General features: G+C 37.0%; 2 protein-coding genes across 2 annotated transcripts; one reads left to right on the top strand and one right to left on the bottom strand.

The window, feature by feature from the left end:
* Positions 1 to 1019: 1019 nt before the first annotated feature.
* Positions 1020 to 5405, bottom strand: prdx4 (peroxiredoxin 4). The gene is made up of 7 exons (XM_051895238.1): positions 5128 to 5405; positions 4462 to 4579; positions 3698 to 3814; positions 3425 to 3547; positions 2481 to 2611; positions 1255 to 1289; positions 1020 to 1156 (listed from the first exon to the last, which is right to left on the bottom strand). The coding sequence occupies exons 1-7, from the start codon at positions 5333 to 5335 to the stop codon at positions 1106 to 1108; spliced, it is 783 nt and encodes a 260-aa protein (XP_051751198.1). The 5' UTR covers positions 5336 to 5405; the 3' UTR covers positions 1020 to 1105.
* A 1117-nt stretch (positions 5406 to 6522) lies between these two features.
* On the top strand, positions 6523 to 16961 carry srrt (serrate RNA effector molecule homolog (Arabidopsis)). The gene is made up of 20 exons (XM_051894601.1): positions 6523 to 6670; positions 7532 to 7686; positions 8038 to 8166; positions 8420 to 8566; positions 8653 to 8841; positions 10902 to 11071; positions 11634 to 11824; positions 11906 to 12016; positions 12289 to 12469; positions 12551 to 12714; positions 12840 to 12901; positions 13301 to 13379; positions 13464 to 13655; positions 14362 to 14532; positions 14847 to 15000; positions 15193 to 15386; positions 15509 to 15665; positions 15956 to 16051; positions 16434 to 16536; positions 16667 to 16961. The coding sequence occupies exons 2-20, from the start codon at positions 7568 to 7570 to the stop codon at positions 16740 to 16742; spliced, it is 2685 nt and encodes an 894-aa protein (XP_051750561.1). The 5' UTR covers positions 6523 to 6670; positions 7532 to 7567; the 3' UTR covers positions 16743 to 16961.
* Positions 16962 to 17036: the final 75 nt, after the last annotated feature.

Here is a 17036-nt window from a genome sequence, read left to right as displayed (position 1 = left end):
CACTTATATATATATATATATTTTTTTTTTTTTTTGTGCAAAACATTATAAGTGAACCTCAAAGAACATTAAAAAAAAAATCCATGTCATAATCCCTTTAAAAACAATCAAATGTTTCTTATTTGGAGTCATTTAACACTTATAATCCAGTCAACTCAATTTGAACGTATTGCAATTACAGCAGCTGCAAAGCATCACACTGTTGATTTACTTTAATTTGATGACAGGATCGAGGGTTGTGTTCCATAAAAACTGCATCCACATCTCCCTCTAGTGTCAGACGGATCTGACCCATACATGTGTGTTTCTACCAGGGTTCCGACACCTTTGATCAATGAATTTCCATGGCTAATGATTTAAAATTACAAAACTTAAATTCCATTTGCATTTCGGACAGCAATATGTGGAGTTAATGGATTTAAACCATCATACAAAGCAGTGTTACTTTAGTATCATTATGATACTAAATTATATGATATTATAGTTTTTAGTAGTAGTAAATTTTTATTTTTAGATTTTCCATTTTCATTTAAAATTGTAGTTAATTTTTAGTCATTTTGTTGAGTTTTGTCATTATTATTTTAGTACATCAAGTTAAAATAAATGAAAATGAGAAATGTTTCCTTGGCAATTAGCTGAAATGAAAATGTTAAAGTTTTGGTAACACTTTACAATAAGCTTCATTAGTTAACATGAACTAATAATGAACTACATTTCTACAGCATTTATTAATCTTTGGTCATGTTAATTTAAACATTTATTAATGCATTATTAAAATCAAGAGTTTGTTAACATTAGTTAATCACTAACATTAACAAAGGTTTATTAACTAATGTCAACAAATGAGACCTTATTGTTAAAGTTTTACCCAAAACTGTCTGAAATTTGAGTGCAGTAGAACTTTCTCAATAGAATTCTCTATTGTTTATTGCTAAGATTTCATTTCTATTACATGGGAAACCTGTTCTTTTACAGGCGTATGAACAATCAGACACATTCAGGATAAAACAGACTACATGTTTATCAAAACTCTCCTTTTATTCTGGGCTTTGGAAACAGTAATTGGTCAGAAACCAGAACAAAAACCTCTCGTGAAACATTATCCTCACTGGAGTTTGTCAAAGTATTTCAGTTTGCCTGCAGGGTCTGGGATAATCTGTGCGGAAAGAGAGAGGGTGAGATACTCTATATATTTACAGAAACACATATATATGAGCTCACACAAACACACTGAAATCTGAGGTCAAATCTTACCGTATCGCTGCCAGGCTTCCATCCAGCTGGACACACTGACATCAGAGAGACAGAGAGTCAGTAACACCAAAACACTTATATTTATGTCTGTGCATGCTAATATACTTCTTATTCAAGTATGATTTAAGCTATTTATATTACAACACTCTGATTTGGTTGGTGTTTAACGCCATGCCAGCTTCTTTGGCTATTTTCATGGCGTGTAACAAGTTAAAAATCTATAAAAGACCAATTTAAAATTTGCTTCATATAAAAACTCAAATGGATTCACATTTGACTGTTAAAAATGTCTTCTAAAGTGTTTGCAGAGTAATATAATTTGTGAAGAGAACAATATCAATATCAATTTAATAAAACATGATTAAGAGATATTGGACTCTGGCATAAGGAAGGTGGATCTTCATTTCAACATTTTGGCTGATAATGCATATCACCATATACAATTTTTATGGAAAAGTAATTTAAATCTACCGACAAGAATACTGACATGTCACTTTGTCACAAATTTAAAGATTTAAACACTTTTTTAAAGTGTTTTTAAACACTATTTAATCATGTAAAATATTTGTTAAATAAAATGATAGATTTCTCCGGTTAGTTGAGCATAAGGATTTACTTTAATTTTGAAGTAAATCTTTCATTTACCCATTAGCTAAATTTCACATTTTGGACATTGCCTTCCATATTAGCACAATTATTAGAAATAAATGTGTAGATTCTCCAGATGTTATTTAATAATATTATAATAATTATTTAGTAATATTATAATAATAATTAACTTCTTCTGATCATGCTCCTGAACCAGTGTTATAATATATATATATATATTTTATTACATTTCAGCTGTATTTCAATTATTGAAAACGATTTTTAATAGTTTTAGTTAATAACAACAACAACTCTGTCCTGAATGTAAAGTGATATGAAAACCCATTGTCTACCGTTTTGAAGTGACTTTTTTTTGACTTTTTTTTTTTTTTTTTTTTTTAAAGTTCAAAGAATTAATCTCAAATGCTGTATTTGCATTCAAATATTTTAAGGATCGAAACGGATTAAACATTCATTCTCATAAATCAATGCGTTAACTTTGGCAGCTCTAGTAAACATTGTTATAACCTATCATTCAGATTGTAACTGATTAAAGTGTAAAAAAAATGTGTGTGTCAGACAAAACTAGGGCTTTAAAAAGAAGGCAATACAAGATCTAAAAGTAATAAATGCCGTACCTTCTCCATGTTTGTCAGTGTACTGGAAGGCCTGCACCAGTCGGAGGGTCTCGTCAACAGAGCGACCCACTGGCAGGTCATTCATGGTGATCTGCCGGAGAACACCTTTATCATCGATGATGAAGAGACCTCTGAAACACAGCAGAGAATAAAAACATTCCCACGCAATTCAACAGGCATGACACTGATGTAATTTAGCAATATAAGCTTTAAAATCAAGGTTCTGCACTGAAAGCCTATGGTTTTCCATTTGTTTTTGATTAGGGGTATAGCAATATATTGTCAATATAACTGTCACAATATATGGCAATACAAAAATGCAACAATATGTATTATGGGTAGCGCTACTGTATGTACTGTATACAATAATGGAAATTCAGACAGATTTAATTTAGCATTAAATATTATAATAGCACTGTGACGCATCAAATACCGTAAAACCAGAAGGTCGCATTGAGCTTCCATTTTATAATTAACAATAATAAATATATTATTATTAAATAATAATTAATAATACATTTAAAATAAAATTCATAATTTAATACAACATTTTAAATGTATGCAGTTAGGGGCAGAGTGCAAGCATAAGTGTCTAACATAATTCAGTATTTGTAGCCAAGCAGAATTGTGAATATTTCTGTGCATGTGGGAGAAAAAAAAAAAAAAAAAAAAACAAGTCCAGGCCTATTCAAGTTCACCCCTGATGTAATACCACATTTAGCCTTTTCACGAACAGTACTTTTTGTTAACTGTTTATCATGTCTTAGAAGTAAAGATTAAAAAAAAAACATTTTAACTCTATTTTGGCTTTGTTTAAAGCATTATGAGATTAGTATCATGTATCATTAAATGTTCTAAAGGGCATTTATAAAAGTGACCAGTCATAAAAATAAACAATTGATAAAAACAAGTTGAAATAATCATACAAGGCCTGGTTTCAGTACCTGAGTGTGTGTCCCTGATCCTCAAGAAAGACACCATAGTCTTTGGATATCTGGTGAGTGAGGTCGGAAAGGAGAGGGATTTTCATTGGTCCGAGACCTCCTTGTCTCCTGGGTGTGTTGATCCTGATAAAAAAAAAAAAAAGCAGCAATGAGTCAATTCATAGTCCTTACTTATATAACATATCATACACACAGTTCTATCATCTTAAAGTCCATGTTTAAATACAAATGCAGACTCTACAAATACACTCCAGAGAGTGGGTGTGGTCTAACCAGGCCAGGTGAGTAAACTGAGAGTCCACGGAGCAAGCGACCACCTCTGCGTTGATGTCCTGGAACTCGTGCACGCGATCACTGAAGGCGATGATCTCAGTGGGACACACAAACGTGCTGTGGATCAAGACAACGGTGGCTGTGTAATCGGATTCATGAGAAATCGGATTTAAGTTGGGAATAATTATATTATTGAAAGCTGCTTCTGCTCACCAATGCTGCACTTATTTTGTCAAAAATACAGTTGAACAGTAATATTGTGAAACATTATTATGCTTTCAAATAACTGTTTTCTATGTGAATATATTGTAAAATGTAATTTATTCCTGTGATAATTTTCAGCATCATTACTCCAGTCTTCAGTGTCACATGATCCTTCAGAAATCATTCTAATATGCTGATTTGCTGCTCAAGAAACATTTATGATTATTATCTATGTTGAAAACAGTTTTGGCTGGAAAACAGTTTTATGAAAACCGTGATACACTACCATTCAAAGGTTAGAATGATTTCTGAAGGATCATGTGACACTGAAGACTGGAGTAATGATGCTGAAAATGATCACAGGAATAAATTACATTTTACAATATATTCACACGGAAAACTATTTTACATTGTAATAATATTTCACATTTTTCCTGTATTTTAGATCAAATAAATGCAGACTTGGTGAGCAGAAGAGACTTATTTTAAATGCATTAAAAATCTTAATGTTTTCCAACTTTTGACAGGTAGTGTACATTATGTAGTCAAAGCATGCTCACAAGTCCAGAGGGTAGAAGAAGAAAACCAGGTATTTTCCTTTGTAATCTGACAGTTTCAGCTCCTTAAACTCTCCATTGATCACAGCTGTTCCTTCCCAGTGTGGTGCTGGCTTTGAGACTAAAAAAAAGAAAGAATAATATCACAAAATGTTTAGTACATTATTAATGCAGATCTATCAGCTTGTGCAGACGCATGTATGTGAAGGACTGTCTCTTTAAGAGATCCAAAAGCCTTCTTAATGTAAGCTGGAAAAAATTGTCCTGGATCCAAGTCTAAAGCCATGACGTGTCCTTAAAAGCTGCGACCGAAAAACAAAAAACGACTCGATTTGCACAAACAAATAGCAAATATTAATAACTCAAACGCTGATGTGAATTAATTATACTGCCAATGCATCAAATTCAGACAAAATATCCTGCTGGAACAATTTATGCAACTCTCATTCTCTCCAAATAAGTTTCATAGCAATTAATCAGACGTTCAGTCCACATATTTTTCAAATAATATAAAATGCTAACAAGCTAATAGTAGTTGACAGCTGTTAGAGAGATATGCACAATAACGTTGCTTTACAACTAATAGATTTTACAAAAAATACTTTTTAATTTAAACACATACATTGAGCATGCATGTGCTTTTCATGTGCATAAATGAGCTTAACACACTTTTGGCTTTGCTCAGGTGTAAGGAATGATCAGTGACGGGGGCGCGGAAAGCCTCTCCGGGATAGACGTGTCCACCAGCGTAATTATAACACTCCTGCTCCTTCCTCCCGTTTGCAGTGTCACACACAACCGATTCGGTGAGTAAAAGTAGTGTGCACAACACGCCGAGCCATTCTCTGGGCGTTTTAATGCAGCGACTGACATCCATTGCTGTGTCTTGAAGGAAGCACGTCTCTCTTAGGTTGATTATTATTCCTCTTTCTGGCGCCGCGCACGGAGACGTTACCGATCTGTATGATACACGGATCGACTACAGCTGCGCTGGATTGAGCGGGTCTCGCGTCGATGTATATGATGTAGAGATCTGGAAGTTTCCGCTCCAGCGCGCGCCATTATCGACCATTATTTATTTTCTTCCATTAGAATCCTTCAGTCATGCACAACTGAAGAATTATTTAATTTATTTATTATAATTTATCAATAAATAAATAAATACCTGTTTTTATTAGTATTTTATCGAACTGAAAAATGATTTTTTTAATATTTCTTTTAATTTCAGAACATAACTTGCATTTTGACTGATTACTGTATATAAAGAAGTTTTTAAAAAAAATGCATTTACATTCTACTTCTATGTGTACTCAAAATTCACTACATATATAGTAAATTTAGAAATTAGTTTTTAATTTTTTTTTTTAATTATCAGTTTTGCTATGAGAGTTTTTTTACACGGTGGTTTCAAGTTTGGTTTTTTAAAAGATTTAAACCATGACAAGTCGTTTCAAAGAAGATAGAAGCAAAAACTGTTTCCACATACGTCTGTCTTGGCCGCCATCTTGTCTCGATCCCAGTTTTTACATTATCTATTGACTTAAAGGGATAGTTCACCCAAAAATGAAAATTCTGTCATCATTTACTCACCCTCAAGTTGTTCCAAACCTGTATGAGTTTCTTTGTTCTGTTGAACACAAAATAAGATATTTTAAAGAATGTGGGAAACTGAACAGTTCTGGGGCGCCATTGACTTCCATAGTATTTATTTTTCCTACTATGGAAGTCAATAGTGCCCCAAAGCAGCCTGGTTACAAACTTTCTTCAAAATATCTTCCTTTGTGTTCAACAGAACAAAGAAATTCATACAGGTTTGGAACAACTTGAGGGTAAGTAAATGATGACAGAATTTTCATTTTTGGGTGAACTATCCCTTTAAGGTGCGTCCCAATTTATCAGCAAGATGTTAATAATTTCAAGATTATCGGTCTAAACAAATTATCTATTTGATCCTTGAAAAATTACAAATTTTAAAAGTTATTATTTTAGAATATCTAAAAATATATTCACGTTAATGATTAGTTTAATTGTGTTTTTCTTTATTAGAAATAAAAACACCTTTCCAATTCCATTGTTCAGTAGTATTGCGGTCATCCAGTCACACGGTGGCGCTGTAGTTCCGTATATGATCGTCACTTCCGCTGCTGTAGTTTAGGACGGTCGTGCGCTGGCGGGAGCTCATCTCAGTAAAGCTCTTTAAACTAAGTTATTGGTTAGTATTGGATATAAAACTATTATTGTGTCTTTCACCACCAATTTTTAACATTTACTGAAAGTTATACGTTACATTTATCCAAATTTGTCTGAACGTGTCCCTCTTTGTTGCGGTTAGCGACTTTTTCCTTACGTAACTCGACGGTGCCGGTATGAATACGCGCCATTTGGTCTTAATCTGTGATTATTCTATGAATAATCGCGTTACATGTTCTTTTGGGTATCTAAAATGGTCGATAATTCGCACTAAACTGGTTTTCCTGATTAAGTTGATGGTTGGTTTATTCGACGCGCGCGCATGGCGCTGCCTATTGTGTTCATAGTCTGTGTATTACTGATGTGATTTATGTGTATTCATGGTTGTATTAATAATTTCATACATAGTCCTCTCTATGTCTGCAAACAAGCTATTAACAAAAAGTAGGAAGTGTCGAGTCATTGTTTTAAAGGGATACGCAAAAATGAAAAATCTGTCATTCTTTCTTCTGCTGAACACAGACGATATTTTGAAGAATATGGTTAACCAAACAGTTCATGGACCCCATTTCCTTGCATATTATGGCAATAAAATACTGTGGAAGTCAGTGGGGCCTATCAACTGTTTGATTTCCGACATTCTTCAAAATATCATCTTTTGTGTTCAGCAGATGAAAGAAATTCATACAGGTTTGGAACAACTTGAGGGTGAGTAAATGATGACAGAATTTTCATTTTGGGTGAACTATCCCTTTAAGAGAAATGTGGGATTTGGAATTTTGATGCACTTGTGTGACACATTGTGATTTGTGCATTGTTAAGTCTGGTATAGATAAAATCAGCCAATAATAACCATTTATCTCCACTCTGTTGTGTATCACAGCAAACCTTTTCTCATACTCGTCCTTATTTAAACGCCATGGCCGACAGCGATGATGAGTACGACCGCAGACGCAGAGACAAATTCCGCAGAGAGAGAAGCGACTATGATCGTTCGCGGGAGAGAGAGGACCGCCGGAGAGATGACTGGAATGACAGGTGAGAAAGAGGGAATTAATTTGCATAAGAGAACTGTCAACAGTATACATAACTATATAATCTATATAGCCTTTAATTTGTTGAAACCATGCAACACCATACTTTACACCTTGTACTGTTAGCAAAACTCAGAATTAACACATTTGTATTTTTCCAACCAATTGATTGCAAAGTGTTGCTGTATGCACAACTGACTGATTTGTTGCATGCTTTGGCAAGTGGTATTTATAATTCAGGTGCGGGATGTTCTCCATTTTAATTTCTTAGGGTATGATATTAGAAAGGCTTGTATGTTTGCACATTTTTATATATATTTCTTGTGGTTGTCGTTTACTGGCGGCCCTCGGCTAGAGAGTGGGACAGGGGCCGTGAGCGGCGCAGCCGAGGAGAGTACCGGGACTACGAGAGGGGCAGACGAGAGAGATTTTCCCCTCCACGTCATGACATGAGCCCCCAGCAGAAGCGCATGAGGAGAGACTGGTAAGAACTTGCATAGAAAAAGAATAACTTTGTTTAGCCTGTCATACATTGCTGCATTGTGCTGCAGTGCACAGTTTGTTTGCAAGTCCAGAATAGAGATCGGCCAAAATAAAACTAAAAACTGTCTGGATATATGGCCGGTGGACCATGCAGAAATCATCCCCCAGGCCAGATTGGACACCTTTGTGGACTGTATTCAGCCTGCGGGCCATATGTTCGACACCCTCTTCCTCTCTCTCATGTGTATTCTCAGGGATGACCATGGAGGTGACCCTTACCATGGTGGCTATGATCTGGGTTATGGTGGTGGTGGAGGACCCAGCTATGCCCCTCCTCAGCCGTGGGGTCACCCTGACATGCACCTCATGCAGCCCCATCATGGCATCCCCATTCAGGCCAGGTGAGCAGGAAGGAAATAAGCAGCTATAAAGTCCATCATTTAACCTCTGTGTTAAACCTTTCTTCTTTTCTCTGGTCTTCCTCCAGGCTGGGAAACATCCACGATATGGATCTTGGTCCTCCCCCTCCTGTGATGAAGACCTTTAAGGAGTTCCTGCTGTCTCTGGATGACTCTGTGGATGAGACTGAGTCGGTCAAACGCTACAATGAGTACAAGATCGATTTTAGGCGTCAGCAGATGCAGGACTTCTTCCTGGCCCATAAAGATGAAGAGTGGTACGACAACAGTTGCTGTTTTTGCTGTAGTGTTTTGTTTAGGTGATGTTTGTGCATTAAGCTAGTGATCGCAAGAGAGTGGCGAAACAAGTCCTGCGTCTCAACAAAGAAGAGGCTAATTTCTGCATCCTGCACCTCTGAACATTTGACTGTATTGTTTATAACTACATTTGGCCTCTAGTTAGAATGGTTTAATTATGTTAAAAGGCTTTTGGCCATACAGTTTTGTCTTTTTGTACTAATGAGTGTGACTTTGTAGTCAAATACACAAGTGATGCACCGAAATTATTATTATTTTTTTTTTTAAGCTAAAAAAACGAAATCGAAAATACAGTAGTCAACATTTGTAGTTGATCAAAACCTTTCATCAAAGTTGTCCTAAAACCTTCTTAGGACAACTTTGAACTTTTTTGATCCACTACAAATGTTGACTACTATAATTTGAGCGATGATACTGTTTTTTTTTTTTTTTTTTTTTTGTTTGTTTTTTTCCCTCAACATACCTTCTGTTCATGTTTATTTCGTGCTATAACTAGTATAGACGCCGAGATGATCAGTTCACATGCGCTACGAATGCGGCTACAGTGAAAATAGACACTCAGTCTAAACGCATCATCAGAGGAGCGCTAATTAAACATTACTCTTTTGGACACATTCATTTTTGACCAAATATTTTCGGTTGCTGAAATTTTGGTGCATCATGCATAGTTATTATTACTACAGTGTTTTGAGGCTTGTTTGTTTACATTGAAATTTCATTTACTGGCCATAAGGTCGAATGATAATGTCTATCATGACATCAGTTTGTCTTTACAGCAACTGAATTGGTCTCGTCATTGACTTGATGCAGATGTTTTAAACATTCATTTCATTTCAGGTTTTTGCATATTGTTTTTTGGTTTACAAATTAACACAAATCCTTCTTCCCTCCATCACCACAAGGCATTGGAAGATGAGAAAAGCTCTTGGACCCATCGCAGGAGTCGCTGTTAGTTAGTCAGGGTTTGCACTGCGCACAATGCAGCTGCCATTAGAATCCAAGTACCAGGGCTCTTAGCTAGACAGCCGAACACTCACAATCCAAACCCGCCGCCGCGTTCACGGAAAGATTTTTTTTTTCTTTTCTGTAGTGTGTGATGCCCTTTCTTCCCTTTTCTTTTTCGTTTTTGATATTTGGATCAGTCAAAACCCCCCAAATGTACACACTCCTCTGAGAAGACCGCTCTCAGTGTAAATGTGTTGTAATGCGGGGAGTACATCAGGTAAATTTAGTGCACACAATGGAAATGTTTCACCCAAATGTTTGACTTTCATTTCTTGATAATGCATCAGTTTCTATTGTTTTTAATATTGTTTTTACTTTTTCTTCTTTGGTGGTGAGTGTTACTGTATTACACCCACTTAAACACACAAGTTATTTTTATATTCTGTTTTAAGACTGACAAGTGCACTTAACTTTAGCCAACAAATTGGTGTCATGCTCTATTCAAAAACCTAGTGAGCTGTCTACTGCCTAAATAGGCAGCTACCTTCTAAGACAGCATCTTAACTGGAACAAAACTTCATTAGTGGAATGATTTGAAATGCTCTACAGTTTGGCAATGACATGTTGCTAAATATTATGTATATTTATAATATTTTTTTTATTATTTTCCTCTTTTCATCTTGGAAGGAAACATGCAATGCTGTCTTTGAATCTAGTCAAAAGAACAAATCTTACAAGGCAACAAAATTATGCTGCTTAACTTTTGGAACAGTCTTGGGAGCATGCTTATGTTGCCTGTGTAGGCAGCTCAGTAGTTTTGGAACAGAGCTACAGTATCATATGACAAAGTGGGACAATTATGTGGGATAATAAGGTTGTTAGATATAATTGTTTAGATTAAGAATTGTTGGTTGACATTAGATTTATCAAAGCACTTAAAGATATATTTAGAAGGCAGGTTAGGACTACTAATTTCTGAGGTTAAAGCTTGCATGACTGGGAAATAGTTGCTAACGCACTGTTTTCTTCCCCAAACACCCCATTTTTCCCTCTTTCTCCTCTGTTCGCTTGTCAGGTTCCGTTCAAAGTACCACCCGGATGAGGCTGGGAGGCGCAAAGCAGAATCCCACAGTGCTCTACAGAACCGGTTGAGCGTCTACATGTATCTCATGGACAATAGCTGGTTTGAGTCCGTCTCTTTGGACATAGAGCGTGCTCCACAAATCACGAAGATTTTAGATGCAGGTATGGAGAAGTGCTTTTCATTTGCATGTCATTTACTCACCCTTATGACATTCCAAACTCTGTCCATTTGTTGATGCACCAAAATTCAATTCATTTTTGGTTTATTTTGAATGGAACAGTGACATTTTGAGTAGTGTTTCTCCAATGGCACGTTTTAACTGTCAGTAAACACAATGTATATAAGCTACAACAGGTAAAGATCTTGGCTTTGTGAACACTATCTGGGTTGACGCTCCCATACACAGAGTATGCGTGATGGCGAATTTGAAAGTGAAAAGCGATTCAAAAGCGAATTCAATACCCCACATAGTGATAGCAGCTCCCCGATGCCTGCAAATTATATACAATATAATTACCCAACTATATATTTTATAACGCAAAAGCATTGAAATGTTCTAAATTTTTTTTTTTTTTTTTTTTTTTTTCCATCACAATGTCTCTTTAGGGTGTCTGTAGAATGCGTCATTTCCTTTCTGAACATAATATTTGGCTTCGCCACATCCCTAATATCAGGGCCTTTACTGTACATTTCCTCAACGCATGCTTTTCCTTTTTTTGTTAGCCGTGATAAAGATGGAAGGAGGAGGGGAAAATGACCTGCGCATCCTGGAACAGCCCAGTGAGGAAGAGGAGGAGCGGGAGCGGGAGCGTGAGAGACTCTCATCTGGTGGACCTGGTTCTGAACCTCCCAAACGGGATGAGCCCAGGCCTGTGGATGTTGAGCGCAAACCCTCTATTGAAAAAGACAAGATGGTGAGTGAATGTTTCATAATGGAGAAAAGGATCATGCAGTATTGGGAAAAACAATGATGCCTAATTTTTGTATGTCAATAGGGAGAGGGTGATGAGGGGACTGAGAAGGATGCAGCTGCTTCTGCAGGAGGAAGTGAAGGAGAGAAGACTGAGAAAGAAGCACCTGCCGAACCAATTCCAGAACCCAAGAAGGTTAGTTAGCCAAGCTCTGCCGCTTTGGGTAGTTTATGCGCCATCTGTTGGGCTAGACTGTACTTGCATTCAATGCAATCCAGTGTATTGGCATTCCAGCGCTTCCCATTAATTACCTACACTCCGGCGGCCCACCAATAGTGTAATCTGTCCAGTTTCATAACGGACAGAAAATATAAAAGATCTCTTGTGCTCAAAATGCACCAGATTCATACGTTTAACTTTAAAATGTATAATCTATTATGTAAACTCCTGTGAAATTCTTTCACTAGCTGAGTAAGAAGAGGAAGAGGAAGCACAGTGGAGACAGTGAAGATGAAGCCAGTGCATCTGAGAGCGAATCCGATTCTGACTCTGACTCAAACTCTCACTGCTCTGAGAAACCCTCCGAGAAAGAGAGAGAACCCGACGAGGGAGAGGATAAGGAGGAAGAGGAAGAAGAGGAGGGGGAAGGTCAGTGTCAAGGCTTCTGACAGTGAATCATCAGTGTCAAAGTCTCATGGTTGTGACAACCATGTTTCTGGTCTTTTAAAGCCGCTGATGTAAAGGAGCGGACGGATGAGCAGAAGGAAAGGGAGAAAGAAAAGGAGAAGAAGCCGAAGGATGATCAGCCTCCACGACCTCGACCTCTTCACAGGACCTGCTCTCTCTTCATGAGGAGCATCGCTCCAACCATATCTAAAGCGGAGATCGTCGCTGTGAGTTTTCACACAAAACACTGCTGAATTTTGCTGTTGTTGTCCATGTTGCTGTTGTTGTTGTTGTTGTTGTTGTTGTTGTTGTTGAATGCTGATGACTAAAAGACTTGGCACTTTCTTGGCAGCTGTGTCGACGTTATCCAGGATTTATGCGCGTTTGTTTGTCAGAACCACAGCCAGAGCGTAGGTAAGTTGAATTCAATTTCAACACTTTAGGTCAAGTGGTATAGCAAAAATTGAGGATATTTGACTGGGATTTGCATTGCATTTTCTGTTAAGCTGCTTTGAAATATCTATTCAAAGTCCCCGTAGGTCCTTCCTATCATAAATTCAGTTTTATTAAATTTAAAGGGTTAGTTCACCCAAAAATTCTGTCATTACTCACCCTCATGTCGTTACAAACCTGTAAGACTTTTGTTCATCTTCGGAACACATGAAGATCTTTTTGATCAAATGAGAGATTTCTGTTCCTCCGTTGACAGCTACGCAACTGACAATTTGACGCTTCAAAAAGTTCATAAAGAGATCATAAAACTAATCCATATGAATTGATATGTGTCAATTGACTCATCTCTGTGTGGCTCAGGTTTTTCAGGCGTTGCTGGGTGACCTTCGACAGAAGTGTGAACATCAAAGAGATCTGCTGGAACCTGCAGAACATCCGGGTGAGTTCTACAATCATCGGCCGAAGAACCATCATGCGTAGCAAACGTCTCGCTCATTCTCTTCTCCTCTTCCTCTTTGACCAGCTGCGGGACTGTGAGTTGGCTCCCGGGGTCAATCGAGATTTGGCGCGTCGTGTACGTAATGTGAACGGAATCACTCAGCATAAGCAGGTTCTCCGTAATGACATCAAGATGGCTGCTAAACTGATCCATGCACTGGATGACAGGGAGAGGCTCTGGAGCCACAAACCCAGAGAAGAGACAGCCGCTCTAGAGGTATTCTCACCTGCACAACCTCTGACTGATACAATTTTAAATAGCCTTGACTAGTGATGCACCAAAATTTCAGTCGAAATGGCAGTTTGTTTGAGGGCTAAATCAGTGATATTTAAATAGCGATTCTCTGATGCGTTTTGACTGTGTCAGTGTCTATTTCATGCACACAATGTGGATAAGGTGCAATAGGTAAACATGTCAGCTGTTAGGACACTAGCTGGATTGTCAATATTGTGGCATGACAGATCATCTCTTCCTGTTTACTAGTTAAATCACTAAATAAACATGAATGAACATCAGAAGGTATGTTTAAATAAACAATACAACTTACTGAAATGTGTCATGTCTCATGTAATAATTCAGTGTGTCACCAGCAGAAAGATGTCAATAAAATAGCTAGTAAACAATGTCAAGTAATGTTACATTCACCTCAGGAATTAACTGTCCATAGCCAACTAAATAAATATTGGAGTTGTTATAATTATATTATCAGAATTTAAATAAAAACCGCTTTGTGTAGTTTAAATATTGGTATACGTAGAGTTTTGATTATTAAATAATTGATTAATTGATGATTATACTAATTTTGGTTTGGGTTTGCAGCTAAATTAAAAACTTAATTTTGGTTTTGGTAAAGTCATTTTGGTACATCATCTTGACTGAGATTTTTATCTGTAATTGTTTTTTCATCTCCATTCTTCTGAAGATCCCTGCTCAGAACCCCATTCTGAAAAACATCACTGATTACCTCATAGAGGAAGTGAGTGCAGAGGAGGAAGAGCTTCTAGGTAGTGCAGGAGGAGCCGAATCCGAGGACGGATCCAAAGAGGGAAATCCCACCGAGATTACTGTGGAGAGAGATGAAAAACTTGTCAAGGTCTGAAAGAGACTTTAACATGTCTAGCACATATTTATTTCATTTTTATAATCTCATTATTGTCATAAGGGGAATTTTTGTACTAAATTGTCATGGATGTAATTATGCAAAAAACTGTAACCCATGAAACCCATTATTATGTTTCATCTTAGGCCGCTTGTTCCAATATATATGTTTTAGATATTTGATTAATTTGGATGAGATGAATTTTAAATCAGACTTTCGGGTCTTTATCTGAGTTTGTTGCTTTTTTGGTCCAAACAAATGAAGTTTGTACTTCCTCAGGAGCGTAATATATTTTGGTTTTCTCCCAGGTGTTGGATCGTCTCCTCTTCTATCTGCGTATCGTACACTCTATTGACTATTACAACACCTGTGAGTACCCGAGTGAGGATGAGATGCCAAACCGCTGTGGCATTATCCATGTGCGAGGGCCCATTCCCCCCAACCGCATCACTCACAGAGAAGGTAAGAAATGACTACTTCTTGAAGTGTGTAATTTATCTAGCGTTAAAGTACTGTCTCTGACTCAACCAATAGCCAAAAGTTTAGGACAGGGCTAGCTGTTTGTTTGATGCAACAAATTGCAAAGAAATGTAACTGAGAAAATCACTGATTCTGTATGACGAGTTTTCTTTTATTTGTTTGACCATGTTGTAGTTTCTGACTGGCAAAAGACATTTGAAGAGAAGCTGGGACACTTGTTCAGTGTGAAGGAAAGCCTGTCTGAAGATGAGGCAGCGAAGATGGGCCGCAAAGATCCAGAACAGGAAGTTGAGAAGTTTGTGTTGGCCAACACACAGGAACTAGGCAAAGACAAGTGGCTTTGTCCTCTAAGTGGCAAAAAGTTTAAGGTGGGTGATTTTAAAAACATACTCTTTTGTTCATGTACTAGTTCATCTGGTAGCCTTAAGCTTTAGGGAGGATGTTTTGTTTTATACAAAATCAATAAAAAGATCAATCAATCTCTCTCAAGGGCCCAGAGTTTGTGAGGAAGCACATCCTAAACAAACATGGTGACAAGATTGAGGAAGTAAAGAAAGAGGTGGTCTTTTTCAACAACTTCCTGATGGATGCAAAAAGACCCTCCATCCCAGAGATGAAACCACCACCCCCTCCAGGTCCAGGACAAGGTAAAGCAATCTGTAAAAAAAAAAAGATTATTATTATTTTTTTATTTTTTTGAAGTTTTAAATAAAGATTATTGGAGTAGGTTTCACAAGAAAAAACTATTTCAGTTTTTTTTTCTGTTTCAAAATTTCAATGTTACCTGCCGTTTCTTTGTCATTTTACTAACAATTTGAAAATTGTTTCTACACCAATTGTTTTCAGTTCATCTGTCAATCATGTTGATTCGGTATTAAAATAAATTGTTTTATCAGAGATATGAAATGAACATTTCTATTTTTCTTTCTCTCTTTAGGAGTGCTTTCACCTGGAGGTCTTCCATTCCCACCTCAGGCTCCTCAAGGTCTCATGGGTTTTGGCCAGCCCAGACCTCCAGTTATGGGTTATGGAGGTGTGTGTTTGTTGAAGTATAGCTAGAGTGAGAATGGTTGTCAGCAAGGGTGGGAATCATTTGGCATCTTCGTGATGCAACTCCAAATCAATTTTAATGCATTTCAGTTTTTCAACTCTGGTGCAACAATTATGATATATCTAGCAATTCCTTTTAAAAGTGAAAGCATTTATACTCGCTCAGGCTTTCTGTACAGAATTTACATGGCAGGGATTTTAAAATTGTTTTCCAGGATGAATTTTGCAGTGTTAATTAACTGAATCTGTGCACTGACAGACCATCATTGCAGTCCATCTGTAAATTAAAATTTTTCCCAGCCCTGATTGTCACTTTTATCAATGCTAAATTATGCCATATTGAGGTGTTTCTCAACCTTTAACAGGTGGTCCTCCTTACCCACCTAACCAGTATGGTGGAGGTGGCAGGGGCAACTACGACAACTTCCGCGGACAAGGCGGTTACCCTGGAAAACCTAGAAACAATCGGTGAGGTGATTTGTATTTCAGTTTGTTTTATTTGAATGCAGTCAGGACACACGAGTGATGTATTATGCACTCTTTCAGGATGTTAATAGATAAGCTCTAATAAAATGTCCTTTTCGTCTGTCTTTTCCAGAATGATGCGTGGGGATCCTCGCAATATCATTGAATATCGTGATTTAGACGCACCAGATGATGTGGACTTCTTTTAGAGCTCCAGTTTTATTCTCTCCATTTTAATCCTTTTTTTACAGTTGTCTCAGCATTTTCTTGTCATTCATTCCAGAAGCTGCCCATTACTGTCTTTCTGTTCACTCATGTATTACAGTAGCGCTTCAGCTGAAGTGAACGCATGTCCTTTACGTTCTCAGTGTTATAGATTGAGCTTGTGCTTGTGGCCTTTTTTTCTTCCAATAAAATTTTGATTTGGACTTTTTTGTGTACTATATTGGTTTAATTAAATTAAAATGGATTTAATCATGTATCATTTAAATTTTTACATTAAT

Source organism: Ctenopharyngodon idella, chromosome 5 (assembly GCF_019924925.1).
Source record: "Ctenopharyngodon idella isolate HZGC_01 chromosome 5, HZGC01, whole genome shotgun sequence".
Classification (NCBI taxonomy): Eukaryota; Metazoa; Chordata; class Actinopteri; order Cypriniformes; family Xenocyprididae; genus Ctenopharyngodon; species Ctenopharyngodon idella.
Note: the sequence above shows the minus strand (reverse complement) of the source record. Positions and strands in the feature narration are given on the sequence as shown.

Bases quoted from the DNA above. Each gene is read 5' to 3' on its own strand.
- prdx4 (XM_051895238.1), bottom strand. From the start codon at position 5,335: ATGGATGTCAGTCGCTGCATTAAAACGCCCAGAGAATGGCTCGGCGTG. The intron at 1,290-2,480 runs GTACGGCATTTA...CTCTGATGTCAG, and splicing joins CACTGACAAACATGGAGAAG to TGTGTCCAGCTGGATGGAAG. The intron at 1,157-1,254 runs GTAAGATTTGAC...CTTTCCGCACAG, and splicing joins GGAAGCCTGGCAGCGATACG to ATTATCCCAGACCCTGCAGG.
- srrt (XM_051894601.1), top strand. From the start codon at position 7,568: ATGGCCGACAGCGATGATGAGTACGACCGCAGACGCAGAGACAAATTC. The intron at 8,842-10,901 runs GTACGACAACAG...TTCGCTTGTCAG, and splicing joins GCCCATAAAGATGAAGAGTG to GTTCCGTTCAAAGTACCACC. The intron at 15,387-15,508 runs GTGGGTGATTTT...ATCTCTCTCAAG, and splicing joins TAAGTGGCAAAAAGTTTAAG to GGCCCAGAGTTTGTGAGGAA.